Source organism: Buteo buteo, chromosome 6 (assembly GCF_964188355.1).
Source record: "Buteo buteo chromosome 6, bButBut1.hap1.1, whole genome shotgun sequence".
Taxonomy (NCBI): domain Eukaryota; kingdom Metazoa; phylum Chordata; class Aves; order Accipitriformes; family Accipitridae; genus Buteo; species Buteo buteo.
In genome coordinates, this window is record NC_134176.1 from 1,586,886 (window position 1) to 1,601,355 (window position 14,470).

Here is a 14,470-nt window from a genome sequence, read left to right on the forward strand (position 1 = left end):
AATAAAAACAGTCCTGGCCCTTCCCAATAGGTCTACTCCTTTAACAGTTTGCTGGAGATCTATGCCATTTTTCCCCCATAGTAGGAGAAAGAAGTGTTAAGGTGAGCGTACACACAAGAAAGTGAAGTCACTTGCATGTATAAACTATGTTTTCTTTAGTGGTATGTTACTGTACAGCAGTTGGGGGGCAGGGAGAACAAACTTGATTTCGATACAAGGCCACAGTTGTAACTATATCCTGAAGTTACAAGAGCAAAACTGCATTGTCAGAAGCTTTCTTGATCATAAATGGATTCCCAGCAGTGAAGGAAACTCATTTCATTCGATATCCACCAATTCCACTTCAAAGAAAAGTTTTGCATTTGGTGGAATCCTGTTCGCGCATGTTAAGGAAGCTTCAGAAGCAGAACCCCCACCGCCCCTTACCCCATGGGCCAGGGTTAAGCGAGTTACCACCTGTTCTCCCTGTTCTCATGTGTCAGTTTTATATTTCACTGACCCGTTTGAACATCTTGGGTTTAGTACAGAACCGCGGCCGCCATCCGACTCGAGTTGGCATGAGACGTTCAGCACCAGTTCCGCAGATACTAAGACATGCTGCTCATTACTCCCATTCTGCTGAAGATGAGCGGCTGAGTCTTGCCCAAACTGCCAAGCACCTGCCCATTTTTGGGACATGGTCGCTGGTCTCCCTCTGAGGAAGTTAGACTGTCCTAGGGTACTAGAGAGGGAAGAAGAATGTCTAGACAGTCCTTTAAATTAGCATGACATAGGATTTGAGAACACTGCTTCCCTTCCTCTGGAAGCACTGGTAGAACAACATGACTGCCCAAGGCACTCTGCAGGATCACTCACTCAGTCCCGTTTCAGTGGTATCCCAGGACCAGTTCTAGCCAAGATTTCGCTGCTGTCTCCAGTTGCAGCAGAACTTCCCTCCCACCTCCCTACTACACCGCTTAGCATCCCCACCGGTGCTGCAGGAATAAGCATTTGGAAGCAGCCAGAGTAAAAAAGCAGGCAGAGAACAATAGCAAGTTATCCTCTGCAGTACTGCCCACAGGAGCTTTTCTTCAAAACAAATGGGCAATTGCATCCATCCATTAAGTTCACTGGATTTTTTTATATTGTTAATGATCCAAGCCTGCTATAAGTAACAGGTGAATGCTCCCACCATTATATCCCTGTCCATAAAGCACTTTATTCCAGTAAGCATTTCCAAGTTACTTAATGAGTAATTGGTTGTGGAAGGATACTTGGCATCAGGCTGCCCTTTCTTGCCATACGCCCACTCAGGTTCGATTTCCAGTTGAGCCTTCTCTCCTTTACTCATTGTTAAGAGAGCTTCATCCCACTAAAAAAACACAACAAAACAAAAACAACAAAAGAACACAGCAGTCTTAGAGAGCTTAACAAAAAGTGCACGTCATAACGCTTTTCCCATTTGCTCCTATGAATACCTGCGCAGCGCCACATCATTCTCTCCAGCACGCTCACCCACCCCAGAGTACGCTGTGCAGTTGTTTCACATTCTTCCTATTTGTGGAAACACTCCCCCTTGGCCGATGTTCCCTGCTCCCACACTAGCCTGTACTGTACTTTGCAGTGCAGGTTCATGCTTTTCTGTTGTAAAGACATTAGTGAACCCATGAAGTAACATGCTCATTTCTAAGCAAGTATTCAGAGTTTCAGAACGTGTTTCACAGCTGACTACTGCAGACACTGTTCCAAGGGATTTGTCTCTCTCTGCCTCATGTTTCTTTACCATTCCACAGCATCAATGGATTAGCGTTTATTTAAGGCTGATGCTTAAAGACTAATTTTATTTCAGTGCTTGTCCCTCTTCAAGACTCACTTGCACTGCCCAAAGCCGGTGTTCAGTTCAGCACCATACCAACATTTCACAATGAACAGCTGCTGCTCCTGTCGTGTAGCTGCTCAAGGAAGATATCTGGCACCCACACAAACACAGGAGCGCTGTGCCAAGAGACTAAAGAAAAAACCCAGGCGACTGCTGCTTCTGCAGTACTGGCCACAAGCCCAGGGACATTTTCCCCTTCCCAGTTCCAATCCTGTCACCCATAAAGGCCTTTTTTCCTGCACAGCAGCAGCAAGGAAGATTATGCTGGGTTGGGTTTGTTTTGTTTTTTCCTTACATTCTTACATGGTGCAGGCAGCCACAAATTTCACCAGTGGCTCAGCAGCAGCGAGGTTAAGAGTTAAGCACCTCATTTGCTGTGCACATATGCTGGTATCTCCCCACACAACAAGTCTGCACCAGAATCTGTGACTTCAAGATGTAAGTTAACAGACGGGTGTGCAGAACACTCGATTCTTCTACCAAGTGCTTTTAGTCTACCTAGATATTCCCCCCCAGGCTTCCACCTGCAGTACTTCAGCTCTCAGTGCTGGACAAAGCAGAGGAGTTACAGCATCAAACTGCAACTCATTTCAGTGCATGACAGCCAGAGGAATTCGGAGTTTCAGCATCCAGTTCAGAATTAACGGATGAACTGAACTACGCGTGAAGAGGCACTGAGGCAAATACAAAAAAGATGCCGAGAGAAAACAACCTTCTGATGGACGAAAGCACACTGAATGCACGCAGTGATTGAGAGAGCCCTGGGAAACCGACAACCTTGTCTATTGTGCAAAGCACTAGACAGACATGTGCAAGAGGCTGTGCTTGTCCTGAGGAACACGTAGTTGTTACACTGTTTTCCACACACTACTTCAGGAGAGGAATGACACTGCAGATGGATGAATGCATCCGTAAAGAGTAAGTATTACATCCTGTAATGTGGATGTAAACACTTTCAACTTGCCTTTTTACCTCCACAAGAAACAAGAACAGCAGCTCAAAATTTGCACCGTGGTCATAAATCCTGCAGAATGGAAACTTTTTGGATTCTGAGGAAGTCATTAACAGTTTACTTACACCTCTGATTACTTTTCCTACGCCAACTTTGAAACTTAAAGGTTTGGCTGCTTTTTTCTTCTTTGAACCTGAAAGACAGTTTTATGTTGATTTGCTTTAACATCACACCAGCATATATCATACTTCTGTCTAAAATTACTGCTATGATCATGCTTTATATAAATACCTCTTCTTATAATATTATATTTAGCCCACTATCAGATTTTGAGGGGAAAATTTAGGGCTGTCCATTAAAACATTATTAAATGTTCAAGTTGCACCAAGAGCTAAAGTTGATGAGCATCTTTCAGACACTGATCCAGTGAACCTCAAAGACTCATTTCTGAATTACTAAAGTTGATAGTACAAGTCATAAACACATTAGTGAAGCAAAAAAAGCCAACAGGTAACATACAATATCATACAAGTATGACGACTCACAGACAGTATTCCAGTGACATCACTGCTGGAAAAACATTTCTAGGATTTCAGAATTTCATATACTTAAATCTGCTGATCAAGAAACTGTCACAGAAATACCAGCAGACTTGTCTGCAGTGGATACGGTACACCAGACTACTTCAAATCACTCTCATGCCAGCACCTCCACATTTAAGAGTTTATTATAGAAATGCACCAAGATGTGTCTTTTTAGAGACGTTGACTACGCTGTTGGTGCTTGAGTTCCATAGATAAGGGAAACTCCCTGAGCAGGAACCATCTTTCCTCCAAAGTAGTTTCAGCACTGCTTAAATCCCCACATTTCACATTATCTATGGCCTGGAGAATGCCCAACATGAGGTCTGGCAAGATGCAGCAGTGTCACTTGACACCAGCCAGTCCTAAAATACTGCCCTGCATTACCTCATGGAAAAATCAGGCTCCAGGAGCAGGCTGCAGGGACACCTCCAGTCAGCTCAACGAGACGATGGTAAAAGCAGTTTGTCAGGACTCCCGCCACGCACACCTTCCATGAGCAAATGCCTGCCCGAGGTTGGTTAATGAGCCTGGCTAATTTCCTCTATGTGCATTTGCAACAAAAGCCAAACAGTGTATATATATGACCTTACTTGTTTGAATATTGGTATCGAAGACTGTTCCATCCTGTAGTTTTCCTGTATACCAGCAATGAACAGTGTCTCCTTTCTTCGGAAAGTTGGTTTTATCGCCCTTCTTTAAAATTGATTTTGTATACTTTGGTGGCCCCTAAGTTTATAAAAAACAGAGTTATGACTGCTGCATTAACTAGTCTCAGACCAACTACATCCAAGACCGAACAACCACCTAGTTCAAGGCACCGAACGAGCACGTGCAGCGCTACTGCATGGCACGTTCCTGTGTTATTGCAGGGCTGTGATACTTGGGGAAAACGTAGCAGCCTGGGCGCAGTTTTCCGCAAAGACTGAAGCTTTGGAAGAGATGCACAGGGCCCATCGCTAATTCAAGTTACAGAAGCAGCTTAAGGTTCAGGCACGGTACGAACACCAGCCGTCTTGCCGCAACCAGGTTTTGGAAGACCCCCTTAATTCGGCTGCCCCACGCAATCACCCAAACAACGCGAGGCGGGGGATACCGCACCGACCTCCTCCACGGCCTCCTCGGGCTTCGCTGCTTTCCCCTTGGCCTCTTCCACCTTAGCGGGCTTCGCCTTCTCCGCCGCCTTCTCCGCGCCGTCCGTGCCCTTGAACCGCTGAGGGGAGGGAGAGGGGCGGCAGCCGTCAACCGCTGCCCACCCACCCCTCCAGCCCCCGGCCCCTCCAGCCCCCGGCCCCGCACCTGCGTGTGGAAAAGCTGCGTGTAGGCCGCGATGAGCTGCTCCTTATTCGCCGTCTTCGCCACGTTCTTCACCTGCCCCAGCAGCTTGTGCTCCGCCAAGAACTGCAAGACACGCCGCTGAGTAGCGGAGAAAAACACCCCCCCGCCCTCCCCACGTACCCACACACACACACCGCCCACCCCTTACCGCCTGGGCTGCGTGCTCCTGGAGGAACTTGATGATATCCTTCTTGGGCAGCGCCTCGCTCCGCAGCTCCTCAGCGCTCCAGGGCTGCGCCGGACCCGCCGCCGCCGCCGCCATTTTCCCGCCCGCCGCCACCACCACCGCCGCCGCCTCCTCCTCCTCACGCACCGCCCAACCTTCCCGGCGGCCCCGCGGGAGCCGCCGCAGCGGACGAAGGGGTGGGACGGGAGGCGGCTCCGCCGCCTCCCGTCCCACCCCTTCGTCCGCTGCGGCGGCTCCCGCGGGGTTTTCAAGCGGCGGCGGCGAGAGAAAATGGAGGGCGCTGCGCCGTGGCGCGTGTTACCTCAGAGCGGGTGGGAGGCGCGCGGCGCGGCGGCGCCCTGAGGGAGGATGAGCGGCGGGCGGCAACGCACTTTACCTCAGGCCTGGAGGGCGGCGAGCGGGAAGGAGGAGGAGAAGAAGAAGAAGGAGGAGGAGGAGGAGGAAGACGACGATGACTTGTTGTTGTTGGCGGCCGCGGCGGCGGCGGACCCGAGCCCGGTGGCAGGCGACCCGAGCCCGGTGGCAGGCGACCCGAGCCCGGTGGCGGGTTTCTGTGAGGCGGCGGGTTCCATTTGGATCTACCCCACTAACTACCCGGTGCGCGGCTACCAGGTGCGCATGGCCCACGCCGCCTTGTTGGGGAACACGCTGGTCTGTTTGCCCACCGGGCTGGGTAAAACCTTCGTGGCCGCCGTCGTCATGTACAACTTTTACCGCTGGTTTCCCTCCGGCAAGGTGCTCTTCCTCGCCCCTACCAAGCCGCTGGTGGCTCAGCAGATGGAAGCCTGCGCCCGCGTTATGGGCATCCCGGCCCGGCACATGGCCGAGATGACAGGTAGGGCGGCGGCAGGGCCGGGGCCGTTCTGTTCTGCTCCGCTCCGGGGTGCCTCGGAGGAGCCGCAAACATTGAGGCTGCTTAGCTGAAAGGCAAGGGCAAGAAACGTGAAAAGCCCCTGTGGAGGTGGGGTGGGGTGGGGGTGGGGAGTCTTTTTTTAGGACTAGAAGCTTTTTAAGGGGTTAATTTTAAGTTCTGCAATAGTTAAAACCCCAGGTCACCCATATAAGGGTGGTGAAGCGCTGGAATGTGTTTTCTGGAGCTCTGGTGCGCAGCCCTGTGGTTCACAGAGTCCTAGGGTTTCCACACAGAGGTATAAATGTCTGCACAGAAAACATGCTCTGTGTGAAACTTAAACCAAAGAATAATGGCGCTTTTTTTTTCTTTAAAGTTTTTGCAGACCCCGTGAACTGCCGTTTACTGCTTACTGAAGTAATAGCCTTAACGACTGAATCCGTAACCTGCTTTTAAGCACAAACCGTTGTCAGCGATGGTGTAGAATAGGTGTAGGGCTGCGGGAGTGGCCTGGTTTCAGCTGGGATAGAGTTAATTGTCTTCCTAGTAGCTGGTACAGTGTTCTGGTTTGGGTTCAGTATGAGGAGAATGTTGATAACACACTGATGGTTTCAGTTGTTGCTAAGTAATGTTTAGACTTAAGTCAAGGATTTTTCAGCTTCTGATGCCCAGCCAGCAAGAAGGCTGGAGGGGCACAAGGAGTTGGGAGGGGACACAGCCAGGGCAGCTGACCCAAACTGGCCAAAGGGGTATTCCATACCATGGGATGTCGTGTCCAGTATATAAACTGGGGAGAGTTGGCCTGGGGGGATTGCTGCATGGGGACTAACTGGGCATCGGTCAGCAGGTGGTGAGCAATTGCATTGTGCATCACTTGTTTTGTATATTTCAATCCTTTTATTAGTATTGTCCTTTTATTATTGTTGCTATTATCATTAATAGTGTCTTCCTTTCTGTTCTACTAAACTGTTCTTATCTCAACCCACGAGTTTTACCTTTTCCCTTCCAGTTCTCTTCCCCCATCCCACTGGGTGGGAGGGAGTGAGTGAGCAGCTGTGTGGTGCTTAGTTGCTGGCTGGGAATAAACCATGATGGGGAGGCCAGGGGGCACCTTGAGTTTTCTAGCCTTTGTTTCTGTGGTTCTGGCTTTAGTGTTTTAATGCAGAATATCTTCCTAGTCCTTGTATTCACCCTTTTTTCCTGAAAATGGGATTAGCGTCAAGGTGTGTGCTGTTTTAAAAGGCACTCCTTTCCCAAAGCCAACATGGGTCTGCCAGCCCCATTGGCCTTCTGCTGTTGCTCTCGGGTCACAGGTCATGGCTTGTTCTCAGCAGAACAATTTGGAAATGTTATTTCTTTAATTTTCAGGGGGAACCCAAGCTCTTAGTCGGAGGGAACTGTGGACTACTAAGAGAGTCTTCTTCCTTACACCTCAAATAATGGTGAATGATCTTTCCCGTGGGACGTGTCCTGCTGTAGAGATTAAATGTTTGGTTATTGATGAAGCCCACAAAGCTCTTGGAAATCACGCCTACTGTCAGGTAATGCTGGAGCCACCCCACTCTTGTCTCACGATTACAAAAGACCTCCCCCAAAGTCACTTACAGGATCTCCATAAAGTGTCACTGTCATCATTGCTGTAGGGAGATTGTCCTTTAGGTCCTTAGCTTTGTTTGAAAGAGACCAAACAGTCCTCTATGTTGTCAGTGCCTTGTTTTTAAGTAAAAACTGTATTAAAACTTGATAAGGTGAGGTGGGAATTTTTTTAATGTCTGAATAAAATTGCAATTTTTGTTTCAAAATATTTTTTTTGACTGAGGTAATTTAAAAAAAAAGTCACCATGCTGTTTCTTTCAGATGTGTTTGTATTTGCAGGTGTACTCTGGTGTGTTTGTGCTATGTTGGAATAGCTCTTAAATGGGGGAGGTATTTTTTTCAGAAAAAAGTGCAGGCTTTTTTTGGTGAAGTTCTTTATCTTAGTAAATGTGTTCAAGATTTCTTTTTAAAATAGGGTTTTGTCTTGATTAGCAAAGAGTTTGTTGTGTTATCTTGGCTTAATCTCCTCATAGCGGTATGTGACTTAGAAGAAAATTACAGGTTTATATACTGGAGAAATTGACTGAATGTGTATGGAGTTGTGTCTCACTGCTTACTAGGCCTCTTTAGAGGAAAATAGGTGTGTTTTAGTGCTTGTCGAACTCAGCATGCTGGAAAAGAGATGGTAGCTTGGCAAGTTAAAACAGTACATGTTGGTTTGCCAATGTTGCAATTTTCTTCTATAATTTTTCAGAACTGTAGGAACTTCATTTTCAAAGAATTTAAGTTTATACATTATTTTATTTCAAAATACTGTATAAAAATATTGTCTTAAAATATTTTACTATCATGCAAATCACTCTCAAACAGAGAGCCAAGACTTGTATTCATTAGCTTTTGAGTCTTCCTAGCTATAGCTGGGAAAAATTTCTTCCATCACCCCTTGTCAGTCTCCATGGCTGTGAAATTGGCAGGCTTTGTTCTCTGTTTTATCTCTGCCTTTGCATGATTTTCAGGAGATCTATCAGCACGTATTGAATTTCTCTTTAGTCTCCGTTCACTTATTATGTATTATATAGCTTTTATGTTCTGTTCTGTTCCTTGTAATTTTTTGTTGTGCAGTGCGAGGTGGTTGGTCAGAAGGCACAGTGTCTGCTGATAGCACTAGCAGAGTTCAGGTCTGTGGGAAAATGAAGTAGGAAGGCAATTTGGCTGTTGCTTGAATGTTGAGCAGCTATTGTACTTGTCCCCACGTTGGTCTTGGAGAGGGTTGTAGAATGAGAACATGGGAAGTCTAGGGAATATTCAGCCATTTTCCTAATTGCTAATGCAACTTTTTCAACTGAATGCTGATTGTCATGGTGGTTGTCATCTAATCTCTGTTCAGATTTCATGGGACTAATCATCCATGATTTACTTTTTTTTATTTTTTTTTTTATTTTTTATCTAGAGTGGTGAGTGGTTCTTCAAACTTACTTTTTGGCAGCTCGCTTGAGTTAGTGTGCTGTTAATCTTTTTGTTAAATCAAGTGAAAAATCATTTTGTAATTTACCAAGGTTGTTCTGCTGAATGGGACTGGGGTAATACACTTAACCAAGATTAAGTGTTCTTGGATAAAATGGTTATAAAGCTCTTTCAAACAAAGCTAAGGACCTAAAGGACAATAAAAACGCTTCTTGGTTCCCATTTTAATTTAGATATACTCTTTTTAGAATATTTTGTTAAGCTTTTTCTACTTAGTGGGTATTTTCATCGATACGGTTTGTATGAGCAAATAGTCTCCTCTAAGGATATTAACGGAAACTTTCCTATTCTTAGGTTGTAAGGGAACTAAGCAAATACACAAATCAATTTCGTATCTTGGCCCTAAGTGCCACACCAGGCAGTGATACAAAGGTGAGTCAAATCTACTTGCATGTTTGAAATAATAAAATTTCAGTAAAAGCTATATAAAAGCTTAGCTATAAAAGCTAAGTTTAATACCAGTTTGAACGTTGTGTAGGATACTGAAGTCTATTAGCATTCCATGTAAAAACTGAATCTCTTTACAATCCATTAGATGTTAAGGGTTTGTCTTTTTCATGCTATAGACTCTATATTATTGATTTCCCAACCTTTCTAAAAGGAAATAATACCTTTTGGTTTTTGAGAATACAAACCTACTTGAACCAAAAAGAATATGCTGTCACTGCAAAATGACTTTCATATTCTGTTCAGTGTGATATATTGGGTAAATATAAGTAAGGCTTAGCTTTTCAGTTTAAGGCAGATGGACATCCAAATTCAGTTTAAGCTCCTAGCTCCAGGTTACTTCTCGTCAGGTATTTCATGGTGCACCTAAAGCCAAAGGGAGAGTTCTGTCTCTCCAGCCCTTGTGCAATTGTATGCTTTTTGCATTCATGAACTTACCATGTTGGCTCTTTGTATGCTACTTGAGATCTTTAAGTGGAGAGTTTCATTTTTCATCTATAGGTAGTAGGTACCTTTTCCTTACAATTATATTCATGCTAAAATATGGAAATAGTTACTTTAATGTGATACTGACTTGCATTGTTGGGAGTGTTAATAAGCAAATAACAGTCTTTTTTGTGGCTTCTCAAACAGGCTGTGCAGCAAGTTATTTCCAACTTACTCATTGCTCAGATAGAGCTATGTGCTGAAGATTCTCCAGAAATTCAGCCTTATTCTCATGAGCGACAAGTGGAAAAAATTGTTGTTCCACTTGGTGAAGAATTGGTAGAAATTCAGAATGCTTACATTGGGGTGAGTTTTTGCATTTATTTGTTGTTAAATGGACAGTGTCACTAAACATATAATCTTCCTTCCTATTTTAATGTATCTATCTAGACTAGCAATAACTTATAAAGGTAACACTTTCCTATGCAATTAACTTTGCCTTTGAGTATAAGGTAAAGAAAAAACCCCATGGTTTCAACTACAGCAGCTGCTGTTCCACTTTGCACCAATGATACCTGTTACCTTGCATAACTTAAAAAGTTCTGGTGGAAAACTTACAGTTTAATTAGTTTTCTCATCCTCTTTGAGAAGTCCTTGTAAAATTGACATGAGGCCTCAACCGAAGGCTTCTTAATTTGGCTGAATTTATTAAGGTGTTGAGAATGGCCATGGTTGTGTTGTCTAGGTTATTGCCAACCTTATGAAAACTGTGTATTGACTGAAACATTTTCTCTGGTTAAGAATATTCTTTAGAGCTATAAGTCATCTGTAAGTGTACTTAGTTCTCCTTGATTTTTGTTGTTGGGGTTTTTTTTTCTGAATTTTTTTTTCTAATTTTTCTCTTGAGAGCTTTTTCTTTTCTTTTTTTTACCAGTAGGTAATGTCCAAATATAGGACAGATTAGCAGGGACCAGAACTGTTAGCCAATCAATGATGACTTAATGGTCTGTATCTTGTCAGTAAGTTCCTAGTAGACAAATGGTATTACATAAGATACTACTTTGAAAAGTTCAAAATAGATGTTCTTTTTTTGTAGGAGACATTAAAAAATTAGGATGAAGTTAGTATCAGACTGTTGACCTTAGAGTATGTTTTTGGTTAAAGTTTAATGATTTTGATGTAGTTTATGTGAAGACCATTGGAAGGTAAACTTGTTCGTTCATTTTTCTAGATTGAATTAGCTGTTTTCAAACCAGTAACCTGAGAGTGTATTTAAATGAGGAAGTTCCACTGATAACCTAGCAAGAACTTCAAAGATAGTTTTGCATCACTACAAGTGCCTCTGAATGCTCGTATTGAGTGCAGGGATCTCATTTGAAGTGTTTCACTTGAGATTTAAGCTGAAAAAAGCATGTAGGTTTGGCTAATCTGCTGTAATTGAGGAATATAAACAAACTTTGACTAAATTGTCACTGTGGCTTCAGTGGTTTCCATTTCCTTTCTTTGATCTGGTATTTGCATTTGTATTGCTACTGCTTCGCTTAGAAAATACGACTTGTAATAACAGAGAGGGTGCGAAAGGATGGTGCCCCAGCCTTTTCCAGTGTTCCTGGGTAAGCCAAGCCTTAGTCTTAGAGACTTCAGCGCTTTCAAAAGTGGCTCCTGTACCTCAGTTTCTGCAGAGGTGTTTCTGTAGTTGTGCAGTTTTCTGTGGCACAGTGATGGACCTCAGCCATGCCCTGAAGTTAAATTACACCGTTTACTGGACTCCTGTGTTTTGGCTTCTGGTTGTCTTGAGATCAGGGTGTATGACTGCAGCCACAGAGAAGCAACAAGTACATGTTGCATGTCCCTTGCCAAAAGAATCAGACGTGAAGTATGTTCTGAATGGCATCAGGATTTAGGAGAAAACTCAAATGCATATGTTGCTCTTTGTTAAGTACTGCTTCTCTACAGTTTGATTCTGAAACCAGTCCTACCCCAGTCTGTGCTGCAGTAAGAATTGGGGGAGACTATGCTGGACGCTTGACAAAAATGGGCTTGCCGATGGCTTCTGCAGTGAGGAGGAGTGAGTTTGCTAGCAGACCTGCTGGCTGCAGCACATAGACGCATAGCTCCAAATGTACATGTTTATTTCAAAGAATGTATGTTCTTTTGAAAGCTATTTAAGTTTTGTGGGTCTTAGAGCAACCATTTCAAATGTGGGGCTTAAATGGCTTTTGTAAAATCAGAATAGCAACTTGTGACTTCTGCTGTTCCCATTCAAAGGAGAGATAGCAAAAGGACTTGTATGTCCGTTACAAAAATGAAAGCCAGGGTACTCTGCACAATAAGATCATTATCTTTAATTTTGACAAACAGTAACAGTAAACAAGATGACATTTCAGTGAAAATGAAGGATAGTGTAAAACAGCACAACGCAACAATGCCGGATAAATTATGTTTATATTTGTATACATACAATAAGCAAGGCCCTGAGTATCACAATAGCTGGAATAAACCTTTGAGGCACTAATGCTTGTTTGGAAAATACACAGTATGCAGGACAACATTTATCTGTTAAGGCTACGTCATTTAATCCTCAAAAAATATGGGTGAATTCTGTTTTATTATCTCCTTTGAATAGTGGAAATCCAATAACTTCAAATTAAAAATGAAAATCCATTAATTAATGGCTTACAAAATAGAGCCACAGGTGGATAATAATAAAATGCCTATTCTGGTAACAGGAGTTAGGTAATCATGCTTGACATGATGTTTCCAGACTTTCTGAAGTGATGTATTTGAGTAATAGTAACATTTCCTTGGTATTTGCTGGTGTAACTATTAAGTAAACTTTATTGTGTGTCAGTGGAAAAACACAATTCTTTGTGCCCGTGCTTGTGAGGGCCAGTTACAGAAGTTGGTACAATGATCCATAGCCATAAAGTGTATCTTCAAACTTGAGATTAATTGGTTCTCAGCAGCAGAAGCTGTCTAATGTAAGTCAAAATAAATACTATCTTGGAATTCACAGTTTTACATAAAACAACACTGAACACTTTGCTGCAGTTAGGATATCAGCACATTCAGATAAATAGCTTAGTTTTATATTTCAGTAACAAGAATGTTTCTATAACATACCCACAAGTAGCTGAGTCACAGAAGTATTTAGGTGAAGATTGCCTATGGAAGGAGACATAAGATACAGCAAATGCTTTTTGTAATAGACGTTTAAAATGTAAACTATGTACAAACTGGTACTTTATGGTGAGAGGATTTAACTACTTCCGATAACTATTTGACATTTGTTGTGCCAAAGCATTAAAATAATTTTCATAGCTGGCAAAAGCAATCAAGTTGCAGAAGCTTCTTTATTTTGCCATAAAATCTTGTCAAAGGTGAAAACTGTTTTTATTTGCTATTATAAAAATCTTGGGAGGGGGGTGTGAGGGCAAAACAAAACCTGTTATTTAATGCCTCCCTGGGCCCTCTACTCAACTCAGTTTTTAAAAACTTTTTGTTGTTTTCCATTAACCTGTTAGCTTTCATTTTAATACTAGCTAGCATTTCCAACAGTCTGAGGAAATGTTAAAAATAAATGAAAAGCAAAATAAATAAAAATCAAACAGGAAATAATCCAACATACTGAAAAGGAAGTCTGATTTTTTTTTTTTTTTCTCCTCTCCCCCTGCCCCGCTCCGGCTATGATCCTGTATCTTGAACAAATTGAGAGGAATAAAAGACATGACAGGTACCTTCATTGCCTTGTTCTGTTAAGTAAGAAATACTTTGATGTGCATTTAAATTGGCGCGTAAAAGAAATACTTTGATGTGCATTTAAATTGGCACGTTGGACAAAGTAGTTCCTCATTTGTGACATCTGTGCTGTCACGTGGCAAACCAGCTTTGATAGTTTTCTGGCTGGAGTAAGAAAGATCCCAAACCCACAGTCTTTTTTGAGATTCACCCCCAACAGTTTAACATCCAGTTAATTTGTGGCAATACAAATGTCTGTGCTGGACTCATGCGGGGGTCTCTGAACGGCTAGGGATATCGGACATCCAGAAGAAGAAAGTAAGGACTGCCTTTTTTGTGCGGTGTTTGTGGGGTTGTTTTTTTTTCTTTTTTCCTCCTCAGAAAGACTATCAGTTTGCCTGTGTCAAAACGAAGGCTTTTCTCTCTCTTTTTGTTGTTGTTGTTTGGTTTTGATTTTTGTTTTTGTTTTTTTTTCCCCCCCTTCGCCCGGCTGTCTCCCCCGAGGGATCTCTGCGGGCAGCGTCCACCAGAAGGCGCCTTGCCCACGCGTGAGCACGCTCGGCCGGGCCAGCCGGCACTCTGACCTGGCTGCTCAGCCGGGGCTTTTGGGTTAAGCCGGCAGTCAGTGTGGTGCAGCAGAGCGCCGTGTGGAACCGGGAGCCTTAAAGCTCTTGAGACCTGTTCGTTTATTCAGTCAGAAGTACTACATAAATCCATTTTCTTTGCCAGTTAACTCTACTGTAAGCTAGCTGACACTGGCTCTGGTTGCCATTTTGTATGCTGTAACTGAAGAACGCAAAAGCTCTATTTAAAGCCTAAACCCTGTAATCAATAAATAATGCTGGTGATGTACTTAATGAAATTTTATATAAAAAGACATTTACTTCTATTAAGATTAAACTCTACCATCAGATCTGTAACGGGACATATTAAGAAGGGATTTTTGAGAGCAAAACTGTTTGCTACCCTGGTTCTAAAGTGCAGTAGGTGCTCTTTAACTGTAGTAAACAGCAAAGCATGAATGCTGCTTTCA

General features: G+C 43.3%; 2 protein-coding genes across 3 annotated transcripts in view; one reads left to right on the top strand and one right to left on the bottom strand.

The window, feature by feature from the left end:
- Window positions 1-136: 136 nt before the first annotated feature.
- FKBP3 (FKBP prolyl isomerase 3) lies at window positions 137-5,085 on the bottom strand. The gene is made up of 7 exons (XM_075029422.1): window positions 4,878-5,085; window positions 4,691-4,792; window positions 4,497-4,604; window positions 3,985-4,120; window positions 2,936-3,003; window positions 1,254-1,351; window positions 137-373 (listed from the first exon to the last, which is right to left on the bottom strand). The coding sequence occupies exons 1-7, from the start codon at window positions 4,989-4,991 to the stop codon at window positions 319-321; spliced, it is 681 nt and encodes a 226-aa protein (XP_074885523.1). The 5' UTR covers window positions 4,992-5,085; the 3' UTR covers window positions 137-318.
- A 30-nt stretch (window positions 5,086-5,115) lies between these two features.
- FANCM (FA complementation group M) overlaps window positions 5,116-14,470 on the top strand; it is a 79,082-nt gene continuing 69,727 nt past the window's right edge. The window contains exons 1-4 of one of the 2 annotated variants that reach the window (XM_075029410.1): window positions 5,116-5,751; window positions 7,135-7,307; window positions 9,121-9,198; window positions 9,907-10,065. In XM_075029410.1, the coding sequence (XP_074885511.1) occupies window positions 5,265-5,751; window positions 7,135-7,307; window positions 9,121-9,198; window positions 9,907-10,065 (897 nt within the window). In that variant the 5' untranslated portion in view covers window positions 5,116-5,264. Of the gene's footprint in view, window positions 5,752-7,134; window positions 7,308-9,120; window positions 9,199-9,906; window positions 10,066-11,860; window positions 13,433-14,470 lie in introns of those variants that run through there. The other variant, XM_075029412.1, reaches the window with a different exon arrangement.